Below are 20,866 nucleotides of genomic sequence, written 5' to 3' on the forward strand. Positions count from 1 at the left end.
AATGGTAAACGGACTGCACTTATATAGCACCTTATTCCAAAGTGCTTTACGACGGCCTCTCGTTCAGCCCTTCACACACACCTTCACACACTCGTTCACACACCGGTGGCACCGAGCTACCGTGTGAGGTGCCGTCCGGCTCGTCGGGAGCAATTTGGGGTTCGGTGTCGGGGATCGAACCGCAGAACCGCCGACCTTGCAATCATTAGACACCAGCTCTACCTCCTGAGCAAGCAGCCGCCCCTCATATATGTTCCTTTTGTCGCTAGGCACACGTCCCTTGATGACCAGGACGGTGAGAGCCCCCACAAGCAAACCAACGACCCCCACGGGGAACCTGCAGAAGCTGCCTCTGTGTGACCGCTGTGGGAACGGCATCGTGTGAGTGTGTGTTCTATGACCACAACACAATAACAATCCAAGTGAAAAGCTGCAGGCCGTTGTGTTAGCTAGCTTTGCTCTATTATGGGTGGGGAGCGGTGGTGCGGGGTAATTCAGTAACCCCTATTCCAATCGGGCAACTCTGTCCCTCTCTCTGTTATTCCTCAGACTGGCAAGGCAAGGCAGGTTTATTTGTATAGCACATTTCATACAACAGGGGCAATTCAAAGTGCTTTACATACAGCATTAGAAAATACAGCAAGAGGAGCAAAGTCAGAAAATAAAAATGACAATGAATAAAAGCAAACATAAGAAGTAAATAGATAAAACGTTTCATAAGATCATAGTTAATGGATAAAAAGACGTTGATAGAAGTGTTTGTGTTTAATCATAACTGCTGCAAAAAAACTTGAAGGGTTTTAGCTAAGATTGAAATATTTTTAGGGTATTGAGCCCTTTTGATTTCTCCAGGGAGTTTGTTCCAGAAGCATGCGGCAGCGTGTTTTGTTTTCACTCTTGGAATGATTAGCTGATTCGTCTCAGCTGACCTTAGGGGCCTTGCTGGGGATATAGGGTGGGAGGCTGCTATTAGGGCAATCTGGGGAACTTCTTCTCACACAGGAGGATAATAATAATAATAATAATAATAATAATAATAATAATAATAATAATAATAATAATAATTCATTGTATTTATATAGCGCTTTTCCGGGGCTCAAAGACGCTGATAGTAATCTGGCAACTCTGTCCTCTCCCTGTCCTGTCATCTCTGTGTGTGGTGCTGCTGTCCTGCAGGGGGACGGTGGTCAAGGCCAGGGACAAGTACCGCCACCCGGGCTGCTTCGTGTGCTCCGACTGCGACGTCAACCTGAAGCAGAGGGGCTACTTCTTCGTGGAGGGCCAGCTGTACTGCGAGATGCACGCCCGCGCGCGCACGAGACCCCCGGAGGGGGGACACGACTTCGTCACCGCCTATCCCTCCGCCTAGGAACGCACACAGACACATACAGTATATATAATAATGTTTTATTTGTATAGTGCTTCTCCTGCAAACGTTGCAGCTCAAAGTGCTCCAATCATTATATAATCAGAATTTAATAATAATATCTATTATTATTATTATATATATTATAATATATATATATATATATATATGCATACACACACACCCGCACACGCACACGTGTCCACACACACACACACACACACACACATGCACAAACAAACCACTTCCAGTGTCTGCCACTGAGGCGCCAGCGATTGTGATGTTTGTATCCGTTCTCCTGTGTTCCATTTGGTTTGTGTGTCCGTATGCTGTGTTTTGCACATTATCCCGGGAGTGCGTTGGTTGTGAACACATGTGTCTCTTACTCTCTTCGCTCCATTAAAGGAGAGATTGACCCCTTGATCGTGGAAGTTGTCCATCTTTATTTTGTCCTTGGGCTGTCTAGTTATCCTGGTGTCTGTGTGTGTGCCTCCCTGTGTGCTTGCGGGTATGTGAGCGTGTGTGTGTGCGTGTGCGTGTGTGGAGCTGTGAAAGTGTCACCTTGCCTGGGTCAGCGATGTTTCCTCTCTTCACACTGCGGTGGTCAAAGAGGGGCCGTGTCCTTAACATGGGATCTGACAGCAGGCCAGATAACGGCCCTCAGCACAAGGTCAGCTGTGTCTGAGTGACAGCTGAGAGTGGGAGTAGAATACACTAAAGAAGAACGGTAAGGGATTCAAGCTTTGTCATTGGCAAAACGTATTTATTCTCTAGGCCAGGGGTTAGGGGTCAGTGCCATTGAAGGCAACCCTGGAGCAATTAGGGATTCAGCGCCTCGCTCAAGGACACCTGCACATGTGGCCTAAGACACTATCACCATTCGGTCATCATATCGTTTTATCAATGGGCTTTCCAAAATGTGTCTATATAGAGTTCTGGCCAGGGAGAGAAATTAATGAATAAGGAATACCATGAAAAGAAGACGTTTGCCATTGATGGTGTGTTCATATGTCAATGACGTTAGTGGTGTGTGCAGTTTTATAACAGCTGAGACATGGAGGTGCTATGGTATGAGGTAACAGACATGGATACGTCCTAGGCTAGGCCCATATCTAGCTGGCAGGTGTGAGGTAAAAGACATGGATACGTCCTAGGCTAGGCCCATATCTAGATACGTCCGAGGCTAGGCCCATATCTAGCTGCCAGGTGTGAGAGCCTGTAGAACCTGGGCCTCGTCCAGACTATCACCCAGAGAGGTGTTAGCACCTCCTGTCCTCTATCCAATAAATAAGATACTGTTACTCTATTCACAGAAAGAAAATGGACACTTTGTAGACAACTTTCCACACCATCAGTCATTTTAGCGTTGCGGACGCAGGCGTCTATTACAATATGCATCTGTTATCAGTGCGCCACCCCCCCTTCTCCGGAGGACTAATTTGACTTTATTTGTATTCTTATTCTACCGCTGCGCAGTGGAGAGCATCCTCAACTTCTGAATCTGCAACTGGTTCTCCAGCTGCACAGCCGCAGAGAGAAATGCGCTACAGAGAGTCGTGAGAACAGCCCAGAAGATCACCGGCGCCCCCCTCCCCTCTCTGGAAGAGCTGTACAACACACGCTGCCACAGGAAGGCCTCCAAGATCTCCAGAGACCCATCCCACCCTGGGTACGAACACTTTGCCCGGCTGCCCTCGAAAAGGCGGTACAGGACCATGGCCGCAAGGACAAACAGACTGAAGCTCAGCTTCTACCCCAGGGCCATCCAGGCCCTGAACACAGCAAAGACCTAGGTTCTGGGCCCTGGACAGTCTGGACGGATTGATGGCAGCTGCTGGATTGAAAAATCAGGTGTAGTGCTGAGGCACAAATGTGTACATTTCAAGCCTGCAAACTGCGACACTTTAAATGAATGTGCAATAACACTATGTGCAATATGACAACCCTAGTCGTTTTATCTGTACAGTACAGTATAGTATAGTGGATAGTGTACAAAGCCTTTATTTATGTAAACCAGCTCCTTTCCCTTCTTGTTTTTTTAGTTTTTTTTTCTTTCCTAGCACCAGGGGAGCCACCCCTCCCAAATTTCGTTGTTTGGTACCTGTACTATAGCAATGACAATAAAGACCATTCATTCATTCATTCATTATTCAAATTAAAAACCAAAGACAAATTATAATACAAATAGTAATAGTTGTGGTTATGAGGATAACAAAATTACTTTGTTTGACAACATATAAATGAACAAACAGGCAACAAAGAAGAAAAACTCAATAATAATGATAATACAACAATACACACATTTACGCACGCGCACGCACACACACACACACACACACACACACACACACAATTATATTTGTATAATAATAATAATACTAATAATAATAATAATAATAATAATAAAAATAACATTCTCTCTCTCTCTTTGTCTTTTCTGGCAGTAGTTATGGTTTATAAGTTTATCATCAGTGTAAATAGTTTTACCTGGTCAAGAGCATAAATTATGTATAGAACACTTGGTCATGACATTGACAACATGCATTGAATGCTGCGACGTTGGCTCACAGTACCACAGCTGACAGGTTAGGAGCTGGTGATCAAGCCTGTATGAAGCAGGCTATAAAAAGGTTACATAGGCTGCGTTCATAAATTCGCTCTGAGAGCGCCGGAGCGTCCACGTGACTGCCTCTTGTCCAATCAAATTACTTGGTTCCATTATGCCGTCAAAACCCAGTATGCGCTCCGGCGAATTTACGAACGCGGCCATAGCCAGGCTTACATTTTTCCCATAACCTAAAAAGGTCATTTAAAAAGACGGTTTAGATGGTCGTCGTTGTGATGCTTTCAGAGAGTCTTGAGCAATACAAGTCTATTTATATATGGCGCCTCTGACATAATTGGCAGTGCTAAAACAAGAAGGAGAAAAAACTGCAAACGTTTGATTTGGGAAAGTATGTCACTTGAAACATTCGAACTTTGTGGGGAAATGTCCTCATCGCCATGGCAACATTGCGACGATGAAGCAGCCAAACATGATAGAGACGTGGACATCTCCTCGGCTGTTTTATTCTACGAATACGATCGTAATGTATGTTATACGTTTACTAATGTATGAGTAGATATAAACGAACACAATTGCGAGAGGTATTAATTATATGTCATTGCGAGTTGTGCAGTAATTAGCTACATCTGGCGTTGTCTGACAACCTTCTGGCTTATCCAAGTTGTGCGTGTTGCCAGATGCGATTGTCATTTTTCAGCCTAACCACAGTCTAAAAACCATTAAATCCACCAAAAACCAACCCAAAACCTGTATTGTTAGAAAACCTCTAATTACTATTGGGCAGGTGGCCATCTCCTGCCCCTACACTGTATGTCTGTTACCAATGAAGTTTGTAAAATAAATAAAACCTGCACATGGTATGTAGCTATTCATCAGAGCAATTGCGCGTCATCTACCTGTCATCAGAATGTCCACGCCCCTTTTTGGGTGATAGAAGAGTAGAAGTTTGACTGGCGGTCAATGGGAATTTCTGGTCTTTGCTACTTTAATCCGATAAAATAAGAAAACCGTAGTGCTTTTTAGATATTAGGAGCCCAAATCCGATGGCCAGTTAGGCAAACTATTATATAGTGTCGTTGCCGATCAATGAGCAGTCATACGTCATCAGGGATTTGTAGTTCTTCCGTTGATTTGCCGTGGATCTAGCTTGCTGTTCATTATTTTCATGATAAAACGTCATAATATCTTCATATACACCATACAGGATAAATACTGATCAACAGTAGGCTACTTTGGCAAATGCCCATTGAACAGATGTATTCATTATCCTATCTTAAGAAAACTAATGTAACACACTCATCTGGGGATTGACACGGCAAATCAACTGAAGAACTACAAATGCCTGATGACAGGGAGATGACGTATGACTGCTCTGATGAATCAACCCCTATTTCATTAATTTTCTCTATATAACGACGCCGCAATGACACTATATAATAGTTTGCCTAACTGGCCATCGGATTTGTGCTCCTAATATCTAAAAAGCACTACGGTTTTCTTATTTTATCGGATTAAAGTAGCGAAGACCAGAAATTCCCATTGACCGCCAGTCAAACTTCTACTCTTCTATCACCCAAAAAGGGGCGTGCACATTACGGGAGGGGAAAGTACCCGGATGCGTTGCTCTGATGAATTAGGGTGTGTGTTTTAACTTCAGGCATTTTGTAACTTTCAGGCACTGACGTTTTGATACCGCCTAAATGCTATTTATCCTACCCAAGCGCACAAATGCTTTTTTTCCGGACCAAAGTAGCCCATTCGTTGGGAACCCGCCCCATCTGGCAACCCTGGTTGCAACCCTTGTTGCCAGGTGCGCGTTGCCAGGTGGCTGCGGCTGGTCATTTTCGTGTTTTATTTGTGTTTATCTGCTTCATTTGCTATGTTTATCAGAAGCTTGCGAGGCTAATCAGAAGCTTGGCATTCATGGACAAAAATAAAAGATAATTGATGTTTATAATCTGCCATTGATTCAGTCAGATTTTAAAAGTCAAAATGATGTTTAATTTGTCTATGAATGTCAGTCTGTTATAAAGGACAGGCGCACCAGATGCGCTGATTCAAAGTGCCAGATATGTGGATCACTTTGAATCAGCGCATCTGGTGTGCCTCATGGCCGGTTTAGAAATGTTTGTTTGACTGGAATACGTTTATATTGTTACATTAAATATTGTTACAAGTAAAGTTTCCTGAGTTATCACATCTTGTTCTGTGTAAGACAGAACTCGATGCCATCAACATCTCCCCTTAGAAAAGCGAACATGAGACGGCGTACATCGCTCACACCGGAGGGTCCTCTGTCTCCAAGAGAAAGCAAAAAGGTATTAGCATGAAAAGCCAAAATATGCCTACAATTTTTTTTTATAATAAGACATGGCATAATATGATGAAGTATGTGTTAATTAATACTTCAGAGTTTAGACAACCCATCTTTGCACTGACCAATGATTTATAGCTGAATGCCTTTTACTCATTCCCTTCTCCTATATTAGGTTGAGTGGGACACTCCCATCTCACAGCACATGGAGACAAAACAGGCTCGGTACTCTAGTTACAGCAGCAAACCGGGGACGCCCTCTGAGAAGAAGAACAAAGTTTCTGTGATGACAGAAACATACAAATCAGAAACACAAAGCGATTCCTGTAGACCTCAGGAGTTCAACTCTGACAGCTTGCCGCCTCGACGCAGCGGGTCAGGGGACCTCGCACTGGGGACAGACTACGAATCAGAAAGAATAGACGACCTGGAGAGGACTGTGGACAGACTGAAGAATGCCTTGGTCTCCCTGGAGGAGGACAACCTAAACCTCAACAAGAAGATCAGAGGGAGTCACCCAGGGGGCGGCGGCAGCCCCTCTTCGACCAATCGCCACGTCTCGAACCTGAAGGATTTCGAGGACAAGTGCGTCCTCTTGGAAGACGAGAAACGAGACCTGTGGGGGAAGCTGGAGAAGACGGAGGACTATTGCAAAGAGTGCGCCCGCGAGTTAAAGAGGCTCCTCCGTAAGTACGAAGGCCTCAAAGCCCGGAACAAGACGCTGGAGGAACACAACAAGCGGCTAGCGACGGATTACGGGAGACTGAACGACACCCTCGAAGCCAAGAGAGACAGGGGGGGGAGACCCGGCGACCGAAGCCTGCCCGGGGAGCCTCGAGGCGGTAAGGTGTGGGCCCAGCTGGAGAAGGTCACCGGGCGATGCGCCCAGCTCAGCCAGGAGAAGGGTCGGCTGGACGGCAGGGTGGAGTCCCTGGCCGCGGAGGTCAGCAGACTGACGGAGGAGCTGGAGTCGAGCAGGGCGGAGGTGCGAAGGCTGGGGGAGGAGGCCAAGAGGAGGAGGTCCCCGGAGGTGGGGGACTTGAGCCCCGGGCAGCCAGCGGGCAGCCACCACCACCACCACCTGGCTCTCCTGACCAGCGCGGGGAGGGAACGGAAACGGGAGGTCATGCTGTCTGGAGCTGTGGCCGAGCTGAGAGAGGAGAACCGGGCTCTCAGGGAGAAGCTGGAGCAGAGCGGCGGGGAAGGAGAGGAGACGGAGGAGGGCGAGGCCTCGAGACGGAGAGAGGAGCGAGCCCTGCTGGAGCACTGCCTGCTCACCGTGCAGAAAGAGAAGGATCTTCTCAGTTTGGAGGTCATACAAAATACAAATAATGTAACGATAAGACAAGTGTATTTATTGCTGAAAAGCGATAAACCTCAAGGGAATATCTGTTTCGACCATAGTGCTGAAGGGGTGCTCGCTCCGTGGAATTCTAATATAGAAAATCGATTCTAGGACAGCGACTCGGTCTCTGCTTTTTGACAACTGTGACAATACGCTTTGACGAAGAAGCTTGCTCCAAAAAAACGTGTCAGCGATCCAAACCGTTTTTGAAGGGACCAAGTTGCATTATTTGTGTCGTACCTTTCACACAGCGGTCGATAGCTCAAAGCTGTGTTAGCCTGTATGTTTGCTACCTTTCATACAGCGGTCGATAGCTCAAAGCTGTGTTATGGGGCTTTTCCACTAGAGGGCTGACCCGGGTCAGCCTGGGTCGGGTCGGGTCGGGTCGGGTCGCTTCTTAAGCTACCCATCGTGAGCAGGAACCTTTTTTGAGACCCGGAACCTTTTTGCCAGGCTGCGTGTGACGTGTGACGCTGCACACCGTTGATTGGTCAATGGAAATCGTCATCCCATGGTCATAGATTTCTTCGCTAACCGCCATCTTTAAATACCACATTCGCTCTTGGAAAATGTCACTACAGTTTCTGTAATAGCTTATTAATAAAGATTCGAAAAAGTATGCTGACCATCGTATTATCTTAGTTTAATGTCATTTCAATGCATCATAGAACTTTTATTTACAACAAGCATAACACAAAAATCGCTATTATGCACCGTCTTTGCCCGTGAATAACACCGGCTGTGAAGGTGGTACAAACACAATACTCCTTTGCTAACTTCACCATCGGTATAAGGTCATTTTGAGCCCTTAACCACCGCGCTGACACCCCGAAAAGATATGCTTTTAACCGTAAACTCAATGAACCGGGAGTTCACCCGCTGCTGCTCGCAGCACCGAGCCTGCTGGTTGAAACTCCCGTTGACAGCGGGGGGAGAGAATCGTTTTACCAGGGAATTCGCTCTGCGCTGTGTCGACCGTGATAGGAGTGTCGGATCGACACCATTCAAATGGTTTTGGATTCCCTGTCCTCTCCCCTATCCGGACACGTTTGAATTGTTATCCTAACCCACGGTAAACCGAAGTTATTAACCCGCAAAGGGCGCCGTGTTTGCCCGTGAATAACACCGGCTATGGAGGTGGTACAAACACAATACTCATTTAATAACTTCACCATCGGTATACGGTCATTTTGAGCCCTTAACCACCGCGCTGACACCCCGAGAAGATATGCTTTTAACCAGTGGTGTAGTCTAGTTTTTTCTAGTGGGTATACTGTGATTTTTCCCTCCCAGCCTCATATTGTTCATTTCGGAACGCCATAAAAATGCGCTCCCTGTCTAATGTTATATATATATATATATAAATTACATGTTATAAGGCTGATCTGTTCATGATAGTGCAGCATTTTGACATATTTCATGTCGCATCTCCCCCCGTTGATGGTATATATGACGCTATAGTCAGTCCCATTGCCAATGGTCCAGAAGTCAAGTGCTTCGTAACACAGACGGGGTGAATTTTATGAATGAAAGTGAAAGTTCTGTCACAAAACGCGGTTACGTTAAAATATCCTCACACATTTTTAAGTGGGTGTATGGAAATCCTTGGCTTTCCTAGTGGGTATACGGCATAGTCCTGCGTATCACCTCACTGCTTTTAACCGTATACTCAATGAACCTGTGCCTGCAGCACCGCGCCAGCTGGTTGAAACTCCCGTTGACAGCGGGGCGAGAGAAACGTTTTACCAGGGAATTCTCTCCGCGCTGTGTCGACCATGATAAGAGTGTCGTATCGACACCATTCACATGGTTTTGGATTCCCTGTCCTCTCCCCTATCCGGACACGTTTGAATTGTTATCCTAACCCACGGTAAACCGAAGTTATTAACCCGCAAAGGGTGCCTCCAGTAGCCAGGCAGTAGCCATCTCATATGCTCATACAGTTCATAAAGCAGACAAGTGAAGGCAGTGGTTTTAAGGGTTCAAAAAACATGACTTTATTATGTGTACATAGCTTCCTCTCTCTCTTTCTCTTTCTCTCCAAAAAAACACGGTTAATAATATACCACATGCCGAGGGAAAGGCATACGATAGCTTCAAGTTCCTCCATGTTGCTATTGTTGTGGCTGTGTTGTGTCTCGTGAAAATATGCGTCACCACCATGGCGCGCTTTTATGACGCGTAACTCCGCCTACTATTGCCTACTCCTCTTACTAGTTCCTGGTCTGTTGTGTATAGTGGAAAACCAGAACTGTTCAAAAGCGTGCCGAAGCGAGCCGACCCGACCCGATCCGGGCCGATAGTGGAAAAGCGCCATTAGTCTGTATGTTTGCTACCTTTCATACAGCGGTCGATAGCTCAAAGCTGTGTTTGTATGTTTGCTACCTTTCATACAGCGGTCGATAGCTCAAAGCTATGTTAGCCTGTATGTTTGCTACCTTTCCGCAGGTCCGCCGCCTCCACCGGGAGTACATAGACCTCAGCAGCAGCGTCTCCCAGCAGCTCAGAGAGAGAAGCCCCCAGCCGAGCAGAATGGATACCAAGAGTCGCCCCGTCGCTCCGGCTGCAAGGCAAAGCCCCCAGGCGGCCGTGGAGTTAGCTGGATCACATGACGTGACTAACGGTGGTGGTATCAGTGGTGCTGAGGCCAGGCAGGAGAGTCCAAGACAGCCTCTCCTCCACGCCAGCTCTACGAGCAGAGACACGCTGGACGCACCAACAGGTGACTCTTAAACTCTTTATGTCCATGGAAGTGTGTTAGGCTAGTTAAATAATAATAATAATAATAATAACGTTTTATTTTTATAGCACTTTTCCTTTGCAGCTCAAAGTGCTCCAATCATTATATAATCATAATATAATGATTTAGTCATTTAAAGGTAATATTAAAAAGACGGGTTTTTAGTCTTGACTTGAATATATATGTGCTGAGGTTGCATCCCTAATGTAAACTGGCAGTGCATTCCACAATTTGGGTGCATAAAATGAGAATGCAGCCTCACCAAATCTCTTTTGTACATGTGGTACACAGAGAAAACCAGCGTCAGAAGACCTGAGAGCTCTATTGGGCTGATTTGCTAGCAAAAGGTCTTTCAGATATTCTGGTGCTGTGCCAGTGAGAGCTTTAGAAACAAGCAGAAGGATGTAAATAAGAAATAACCATTTTCATTCAGTTTTAGAAGTTGAAATTGTTTGTTCAAAGAACAGTGAGATACTTACCCTAATGTCAGCTGCAAAAAAAGATGATAACGTACTTTTAATTGGCAGAAGATAACATAGACAAAATAAATAGCCTGCCATCAGCATGGAGCTAAGATCCCGTAAATGACCATGTGACTTATTTGATTCCCCTGTGGTTGACTGTGTAGGCGTCGAGGCGATTGACCAGATAAGACAGCGCTTCGAGGAGGAGGAGGAGGAGCAGAGGAGAGCACGGAGGTACAAGAACATCATCAGTCACAACCAGTCAGGCTAGAGCTTCTGTCTGCTACAGCACACGGGCCAGGATGTTTGGCAGGCAGACCAACCCCCTTTCTACTTCCAACTCTCACTCCCACCTCTTCCTGTGGGACATTCAAGGCCACTAGGGGCACACGAAAGGGCAACCAGTGAGCTTTTCTCTTCCACCACTCATTTCCCAAGAAACATAAACTCCCCTAAGAACAGTGATGTTCATCCACCGTGTACATCTGGATTGTATTACATGTCGCATTTGAAAATGTGTTTTGGCAGTGTTCTTTGCTCCTGAGTGTTGCCCACTGATAGATCCATGGTGTATCGATTCTTAATTTAAATAAAACGAATTCATTTAGCAAAATAACAGGTTTTGGGTGGTTAATAAACACAGTACAACACAGCAACAAAACAAGTCATAATTATGAAGCATGTAAAAGCTGTTATGCCCAAGCACTTCCCTTAAGGACAGCCCATCTCATTGAGAGCAGGGTAAGACTACTTTACATCAACAGGGGGAGCTGTTGCATCATTCATGAGGCGTTTCCCCATAGGGATAATGAGACAAATAAGACATTAAACGGATTTAATGCACCAATCACTGAAATGAACATTCGATTTTCATATAAGGAGTGCAACGGTTGAGTCCTTGAATGAATATGGCCAGGAGCCAATGTTTCATAATATTTAACCCATATCAAAATGATGCTCTACTGTGGTATATCTTCCTGATGAAAGGTAAAGAGATTCATCACACTCTATTGCTCTCATCTCCTCATTTCAACGCATCAATGGCTTGACACCCACTGACTTCCTCAGGATAGTCTTCCCCTCAAAGTTAGAGCTTGTCACATCCATGGGATGACACATGATAGGCCATGTCACACCCGAGATCACGTTTCAATACCATACTTGATTTCAATAATTCATGTCTTTCGGTGATTTTAGGAATCCATGTCTTTCAGAGTGAATATTGTTTAAAAAGAAGGAGGAACACACAGCGGTATAACACACACAGGATCTTAATCTTAAAAGTTAATTGTAAAAAATAAATATAAATCTGCACCCTGTGCACCAGGATCCTGTTGGTGAGCTGCTAGGAATTGAGCATAATAGTAACCCCATTGTGGGCAAATGTTCCTCCTTGTTGGTGCATGCTATATTTGACCCAAATACCCAAGACCACCAGCTAGATTCCCTTTATTTTGACGCCTTATGACAACACAGATGGTAAACAGACCCATTGCCCCTCAAGATACCCATAAAATGTAATGCTGCATTTCTAATACGCCTCATGCACTACCCATCCATGTGATAAAAGGTCAATTATCGACCTCAAGCGTTTTTACTTTACCGCAGGAAAATTCGCCAAATTGCACAGATGTCAACTAAACATGGTTAGGACTGCTCAAAATGCTTAAGATACGTTTTCACTCAAGGTGTTTTACACAGGCAACACGTGGTCCATTGTCTCTGTGTCTACCCAGAGGACGCCAGTCAGTGAATGGATCAGGATGATGTCATTGAATGTCCATCTTTGTGACAGTTGGTCAATAGCATCATTTTTGGCTACTTTGCTTTTCCTGAGTCTGTGCTGTTGCCAATTTAGAGTTGCTCCACTCCGACTTTCACAAAGAAAGAGACTCGATTGACGGAATAAATACTTTGTCCTTCAAAAAACTAATCTATTTTTGGGACAGGCGTCCCCCTACTGGCTCTGTGCCATCGATTCCATCATGGATTCCTGATGTATCCCCATGTACAAATTGTATTCTTATGGGAGTTTGAAATGGATGCTGCTACCCCCACGTTGAACTGCCATTACTTACTATATGTGATTAGCCTTCAGCTGATGAGATTAGGAGTCATACCGCTGTCAATGACTGCAGTGCTGCTTTCTCCTCCACGTCAATCTGTGGAGTCGGCGGATCGTGGTATTGAACTGAGAATTACGTTATGCTGGAGCCATTGTTCATACTTTTCAAAGACTTGATTTAGTCCCAGGTCCCCGCCCCCAGAGGCCCACACTCTTTGTAGCAGCAGCCACCGGTCAATACCTTTTCGACCGCGCGATAAGCAATTATAGGCTTACGTGTCAAACGGACCATGAATTGGTTCCTAAAAACCGAGGCATCGAACCGGTCTGGTGCCCTCCCATTCGACGCACACACAGACGCACACAAGCACACAGACACACACACACAAACACACAAACACACAGACATATGCACATACACACACACACCTCACAATGGTAGAGGAACAGAGCGACAACAGGAAGGGAGCGTGCGCTGCGCCGCATGGTAGAATCGTTGGGAGAACCTATAGCGGTAATGACTCCGTCTGAGTCTAGGGGTGGGGGTCCGGAAACTCTGCGGGACCGGCTGATCCTCATGTTACACAGATTACTCTGCTCCTCAGACCCCACTGTGGCCACCATTCAATCAATTGTAAATAAAGGCAAACCGCACCTACAAAAGTACAAAAGAAGAGATTTGGTGAGGCTGCATTCTCATTTTATGCACCCAAATTGTGGAATGCACTGCCAGATTACATCAGGGATACAACCTCAGCAAATATGTTCAAGTCAAGACTAAAAACCCATCTTTTTAATATTGCCTTTAAATGACTAAATAATTAAATGATGATTATATAATGATTGGAGCACTTTGAGCTGCAACGTTTGCAGGAAAACTGCTATACAAATAAAAAGTTATTATTATTATTATTATTATTATTATTATTATTATTACCTACTGGTTAGGCTCCGAATATAAACCTTTCGGACAATTATGTCTGTGAGATGGACAGCTTGTGAGATTTTCAACAGTTTTAAATCTCTGAAGCTGTGTAAAACCTTCTAAGGCCCATGACCTGATTTGCCTGTATTTACAATTGATTGAACTGAGGCCCCTTGTACAATACTGTAGTGCATGTTCCTATCTCTGCTTTGGTGCGTCACGCCAAAATCCCACAGAGCAGGGAGCCTTGGAAATGTCAGCGATGACACAGAGCTGGGTTACAGTGTTTTTGTCACTGCAGTTTATAATCGTCACATGCTGAGTTTTGTGCCGTACCAAGGCTATTCTTTCGGCCCTTTCCAGTACTTGGCCTTTGTGCTGACAAATGACAATCTGTCCTTGGAAACAGTGTGTTTGTTTTACACCTCGTTGTGTGAGAAAGCGGGGCTGTCAGGTAAAGGTGACGTGGCATCACTCCTGAAAATTCCCGGTATGTCCTGATCATTCAGGATCACATCATTTACTGGCATCACATTTGCAAAGGCAGTGTAACGCTATTTTCATACGGTCTCTGCATTTTGAAAACATCAATATTTGTAAGTGGTCATCGACCTAAAGTCTAGTCTTTTGTCCAACTGCAAACCTAAGAGTAACAAGTGTCCAATGACAGTTAAAGATAAATATCTTGAATACAGCTGGCATGATGAGCATGATTCATGTACAGTATACACAACGTTGACCCTAAATTGTGCCGAAAAAAAGATTACAGTAGGTTGGCACAGTGTACTCGTGTTCATATCAATTCACTTTGGACACCAATCAATAGAAACATTTGAACACCAATGTTCCTCTCTACCTGTGCAGTAACAGTGTAATTACTCCATAATGAACATGCTGTGACATAGTGAGGTAACCGCCAGGTATATGCAGCGGAGAGGTTTGTGATGCTACTATCATAAGGGTTATTACATAGTCATAGGGGTATCTTAATCTAACGTGTGACTGAATCATCTTACAATCGTCACCTGTAAGAAAAAAGTGTGTGCTTGCTTCTTCCCGTCTCAAAGAGTTCACCCCCCCCCCCACCCCGAAATATATCCGTATTTATATAAATTCTCATAACTTGGTGTTTTTAAAATCCGTCCTGGACGCGTCCATCTCGTTCAGTGACTTCCTCTCGGCCGCGCTCTTCCTGTCCCTCGACCCGGGGCGCCCGCACTTACAGACGGACAAGAACGCGTTCCTGTAGTTGTTGTTCATCCACCCGTACAGGATGGGGTTGACGAAGGTGGAGCACATGGCCGTGATGTGGAACACGGTGAACAGCAGCCGGAAGTCCTTCATGTCCAGGACGGAGCTGTCGATGTCGATGGCCAGCTGGAAGGCGTGGAATGGCAGCCAGCTCACGGCGAACACCACCACCACCGCCACCAGCATCTTGGTGGTCTTCCTCTTGCGCTGGTGCCGGTCGATGCTTCGGCTCCCTCCTCCTCCTCCCCCTCCGGCGGCTCCTCCGGGGCTGACGTGGCTCTTCAGCTTGGACCAGATCCTCATGTAGGCGAAGGAGTTTATGGCCAGGGGCAGGCCGTACTGCACCAGTAGCATGGAGATGCTGTAGATGGTTCCGTCCATGCTGGTCCCCGACCACTTCTCAGTGCACACCTGTAGGAGGGAGGAGTTAGTGAGCGAGTGAGTGACTGTGTGCGTGCCTGCTATAAAGCCCAGTTCACATCTAGGATTCGCAACGCAACTGCGACGGCAGTTGCAAAGCGACGCCGAACGATTTGACTCGTCGAGATTGAACGTCCAGATTCTTCGGAACAGGCCTGCCAAGTTTTTTTTCTGCAACGTTCTAAAAGATGGACCCGTCGTTGCGTCGTGAATCCTAGACGTGAACCGGGGCTTAACTTGTTTTCATCCGTCCGTCCGTGCCTTCGGGAACACCTCTCCGTACATTACACACCCGGCGGAAGAGACCATGTGTATGTGTGTGAGAGAGAGACGCCGTCGGCGCTCTCGCCCACCGTGCCACTCCTCACCTGTATGGACCGCTCCTCTAATACGCACCTGTATGGACTGCTCCTCTAATACGCACCTGTATGGACTCCTCCTCTAATACGCACCTGTATGGACTGCTCCTCTAATACGCACCGGTATGGACTGCTCCTCTAATACGCACCTGAATGGACTGCTCCTCTAATACGCACCTGTATGGACTGCTCCTCTAATACGCACCTGTATGGACTGCTCCTCTAATACGCACCTGTATGGACTCCTCCTCTAATACGCACCTGTATGGACTGCTCCTCTAATACGCACCGGTATGGACTGCTCACCTGTATGGACTGCTCCTCTAATTCGCACCTGTATGGACTGCTCACCTGTATGGACTGCTCCGGCGAGAGGTCCACGGTGCCGTACTCCCTGAAGATGGCGAGGGGGCTGGCCAGCACGGCGCTGGCGGCCCAGGTGACGGCGATGACGGCGGCGCACGTGTCCTTGGACATCTTGGTCTCCAGGTGGTAGACGATGCTGCGGTGGCGGTCCAGGGCGATGACGTTGAGGGTGATGGTGGAGACGTGAACCGCCAGGCCCTGGGCGTACGGCAGCAGGAAGCACAGTGCCCGGCCGAACTTCCACTCCCCGCGAAGGGTGTAGATCAGCGTGAAGGGCAGGCAGAGGGTGTTCACGGACAGGTCGGCCACGGCCAGGTTGACGATGAAGAAGTTGGTTACGGTGCGCAGGCTCTTGAACTTGTACACCACGTAGATGACCAGGGAGTTGCCGACCACGCCGAAGAGGATGATGGCGCTGTAGGCGAAGATGAGGACCACCCGCACGGCAACGAGCGTGGTGCTGTCTTCCAGTTCCAGGAAGTTGTCGTCGTTGTACGGGGGGGCGACGACGGCCGAGCAGCAGTTGGAGGATTCTCCCGCCGGTCTGGGATCTTCCATTTCGGTGACGTTGATTTGACCTCCAGTCTCCATCAGTGTCATTCCCCTCCCCTCGGGCGGCACAAGCACTGCAGAGAGAAGACGGAACATTGTTTTGACAAAGTACTTTTTTTTGGTACATCCATAGAATGAGAACAAAGGCTTTTCCATGAAGTACCCAAATTATTTTCACATTTCCTCCTTCCTACGTGTTACCCTTAGGCTATGAAGTGATTGATGTAACATGAAACCGCTGAAAATATTTTGTTTTTGTTTCTCGAATGTGTTCTGTCCCGTTGAACATCATTTCATAGTGTTAAAGGCTGAGTTATGTGAACATGTTTACTCTCTTACTTCGCTAGGAGAGGAAGCTGCAAGCCTGCATTAAGACATACCTGTGGCACATACACACATTCCCTCAACATGGAGGGCTGGGGGGCGGGGGGTGGGGGGGTGTCATGTTGACTCACCAGCCCCTATTGAGATAATTAGCATATTGGCAGTTCAATTGTCTTTCCATTATACAATCTCATGTCATGCCATAGGCATAACATGTTGACTCACTAGCGTTTAGTGAGATAATTAGCAACTTGGCAGTTCTATTGTCTTGCCATTACACAGGCCCATGTCATGCCATTTCACATAATGGCATTAACTGGTCTGGCTGAACAAGCTTATTAGAAAAGTGTCAGTGTCCCATTCAATTGAATGGGAAAGTGTGTGCAAACTTTTGACTGGTACTGTATCTGTCTGTCTGAGGACACTGCAAGGTGCAAACCCTTAGTTTAGCCACAAAAACAAATCAAAAGCTGGGAATCTCTACTCATTTTACCTCATAGCAATTTTGGAATGTATAGCACACACACTTGTATAACACACACTTCACTGTCCCATTACTGACACAGGGCACTGAATACTTCTTATATCTCAGCTATCGAGCCATGTGTGCCTTATTCCTTTATCTTCCAGTTACATGGTTATCTATGACTGCAGGGGAATGTCAATACGCTTTAAAGCTTTATAACCGTGGCGGCTGTGGCGCAGGAGGTAGAGCCGCCGTCTAATGATCACAAGGTTCGGCAGATCGGCGGTTTGAACCCCGGCTGGACACATGTCGAGTTGTCCTTGGGCAAGACACTGAACCCCAAATTGCTCCCAATGAGCGGCCCCTCGCCTCGCCTTGCATGGCAGCTTGCTGCCATTGGTGTGTGAATGTGAATGTGTGTGTGAATGGGTGAATGAGAGGCTGTTGTAAAGCGCTTTGGAATAAGGCGCTATATAAGTCAGTCCATGTATAACACTTCGTAAGAGGGTGCTTCAGGTGAAGTGTAACCTTCTTGTCTCTGTGTTTTATAGCATGTTTTAATACGGCAGTAGGAGGTCACACACTGACCTTGTTTGTCACAGCACTGTATATCAGTGGTGAGGGCGCCTACACCACAACAGGGAACAGGGTCCTCATTATATCAGATTGACATGCAAAACTAGACAGCCACAGTAAAAAAAAACTAGCAATAATTGATAATCTAGTATTGATATTGTCAGAGATATGTGTATCTATCTGACTTCATCATGGCTTATAGATGGTGTAGCATTTCATTCTGCTGCAAGGTTGTGGTTATGATTATCTATATCTATAGCATTAAAATAGGCAGCATTTCTAATGAAATGGTGGTGATTTTCAACAGTTATCATGTCAACATGAGTTCCTATGGCAATTCATATAACACATTACTTGGCACTCATAAAATTCTGACTTAGAATAATGCCTACCAACACTCATTGTACGTTGCCTTTACTGTTTATGCAACTTCCGATTCAATTAATTATTCTACTGAATTATTTTTGAATTATTTAATTATTAATGCAGTATATTGATGCAAGACAAGGACATTTCTCCGTCATTAGATGAAACATGACATCACTGATCAGTAGCTTGGAGATACAGTAGGCTATAGATGCAATACGAATACGTGTTTTACGACAACAATTTTGGGGCAAGGACTCAATTAAAATACATAGTTCAGTATAATTAAATGTACATCTAATGATTATTAATTATGAACAAACAACCATTTATTTCCCCATGTGCCAGAGTAGACACGTTGGTAGACGATGAGAGAGACTGGAGAGCATCACTCACCTTACGGAATCATGCGAAGTGGTTGCAGTATCTATTTTCCTAGTTCGTTTGAAATATTCTCAGCAGTAGCCAATCAGCCAATTACTTTTCACAAGTTAACATGTGTATTCCCTTTATCCACGTTTCCATACATTTTCGTAATTTTCTTACCACTATCATATCGAACACATTTCATTTCACTGCCGACATCAGGTAAACGTTTGTGGGGAACCGGACATCAAACCCATGAGTAACTGATCGGTGATGTTTTTTGGGCTTAATTCCAGCGGTATTTTCTTCAAGAATGTAGGCGCGCAACAAGAGCGCACGGTGCTTGGCGGAGTGTTCCGAGCGCACAGCCACAGGAGCGGGACAGATAGAGAGAAGGGGCGTCCTACGCTGATGAAAATAAACGTTCCCTCGGGGGAGAAAGTCTCTCTCTCTCTCTCTCTCTCTCTCTCTCTCTCTCTCTCTCTCTCTCTCTCTCTCTCTCTCTCTCTCTCTCTCTCTCTCTCTCTCTCTCTCTCTCTCTCTCTCTCTGTGTGTGTGTGTCAAATAAACAAGACCAGATCTAAACGCGACGCTTCGTCATGGCTATAAACATAGGCCTAAAACTAAGGCTTACTCTCACAAATGTTTGACAAATGACATGACAATATCTACAATTGTGAATAGGCTCTATAACAACATAGGCCTGCCGTTACATGCTTGAGAATCCTATCTATGACTGTATGATGGGGAACTATTTTGAGTTTTGCCTGTCTAGGATTTGGCCATTTCTGATCAGCCTATGTTAAGTTGCATCAAAAATTAGATATGGTATAAAAACCGAGCTCTGTCCATAGATCTATGAGCCTATGAATATGATGGCACGTCCTTAACGACCCGATATCCCCTTGCGTAAACATTTTACTCCCGACCTGACACGTCGGTCTCTGTGTGTAGGTCAAGAGGTAAAGGTGTGTCGGTCTACCTAGGCCTATTGATAACTGGTCCGCCTGGAACTCACTTGAGACGAATTAATACATTCCATGAATTACCACTAGTCATTACGTTTTGAGGAATTCTAGTTGCAAGTTATAACATACGGTAGCCTACATGTTTTTTTTTCATGTCTTATTATGGAATACAATTAAATACAAATAAAAAAAACATTTAGATTCTGAATGTGTATAGCCTACGTGTAGCCTCTTTCATTTATAACTCAGTACATTATCATTATTTCCACTTTACAAGGTGAAATTAGTGACAATATTCAAAAGTCATGCAAACAAGGAATATTTCCATTCCTCTGTTTTTTCATGGCGGCCAGGTAAATCAGTCAGTAACTCAGCTTACTTTATTTTTTCATCACAGTCGCCCCAGTTGCCTACCTCATCATAACGCGCCTATGACATCTCTCTACCTTTCCCTATTGTTTCTCCATTGTCTCACTAAACGCACCTTTATGGACCTGTATATACGCCATTTTAGCTGATGCTTTTATCCAAAGCGACTTACATTGCAGCGAGGGCATAACTTTTCAGTATATAGGGTCCCCAGCAGGAAACAAACCCACAACCTAAGCGTAGTTAGCGGGCGTGCTAGCATGCTCTACTGGCTGAGCCACAGAGGACCACCTGTGGTAACAGGAAGCCGCAGCTGAGGGGGTCTGAGAGGAAATGCAATAATCAGGCAGACAATGCCGGTTTATCTGACCAAAGGGAAACAATGATGTAGGAGATCCATATCAGCCTCCGACGGCTGGTAATTGCCGCCTGTAATTCCGTTGCCACCATTACGGTACCGGGCCTCTCACACTAGTCCCTCCAATTACATTAGCCTAGACGTCCTGGCTGGCCTCGTCCTGGGCCGCCCCTCCACTGCCCTTGGAGCCGACACACACAGATGGTTAAATCATGAAGCCAAGCAGGAAAAAACGGTGAATGAACCAGACAGGGGCATGTTTAGAGAGCTACTTTCCTGGTTTTGTTGAGAGGTTGAGCCGAGCGCTTACCTCCCCTCTCCTCTCCTCTCCTCTCCTGCC

At 45.8% G+C, this 20,866-nt stretch overlaps 2 protein-coding genes across 2 annotated transcripts in view; one reads left to right on the plus strand and one right to left on the minus strand.

Annotated features, from left to right (window-relative positions):
* The window catches only part of LOC308160372 (PDZ and LIM domain protein 3-like), a gene marked incomplete at both ends in the record, with an annotated part of 53,721 nt that extends 52,352 nt beyond the window's left edge, over positions 1 to 1,369 (plus strand). The window contains 2 exons of the mRNA XM_080534287.1: positions 270 to 381; positions 1,177 to 1,369. Coding sequence (XP_080390413.1) covers positions 270 to 381; positions 1,177 to 1,369 — 305 coding nt within the window. The remainder of the gene's footprint in view (positions 1 to 269; positions 382 to 1,176) is intronic.
* A 13,532-nt stretch (positions 1,370 to 14,901) lies between these two features.
* npy2r (neuropeptide Y receptor Y2) lies at positions 14,902 to 16,739 on the minus strand (the record flags this gene model as incomplete). Its single annotated transcript, XM_080534288.1, has 2 exons — positions 14,902 to 15,447; positions 16,167 to 16,739. 2 exons carry the CDS (start codon positions 16,737 to 16,739, stop codon positions 14,902 to 14,904), a joined length of 1,119 nt encoding a protein of 372 aa, XP_080390414.1.
* Positions 16,740 to 20,866: the final 4,127 nt, after the last annotated feature.

The sequence above is a fragment of the Nansenia antarctica genome (assembly GCF_963989245.1).
Source record: "Nansenia antarctica genome assembly, chromosome: 6".
Lineage (NCBI taxonomy): Eukaryota > Metazoa > Chordata > Actinopteri > Argentiniformes > Microstomatidae > Nansenia > Nansenia antarctica.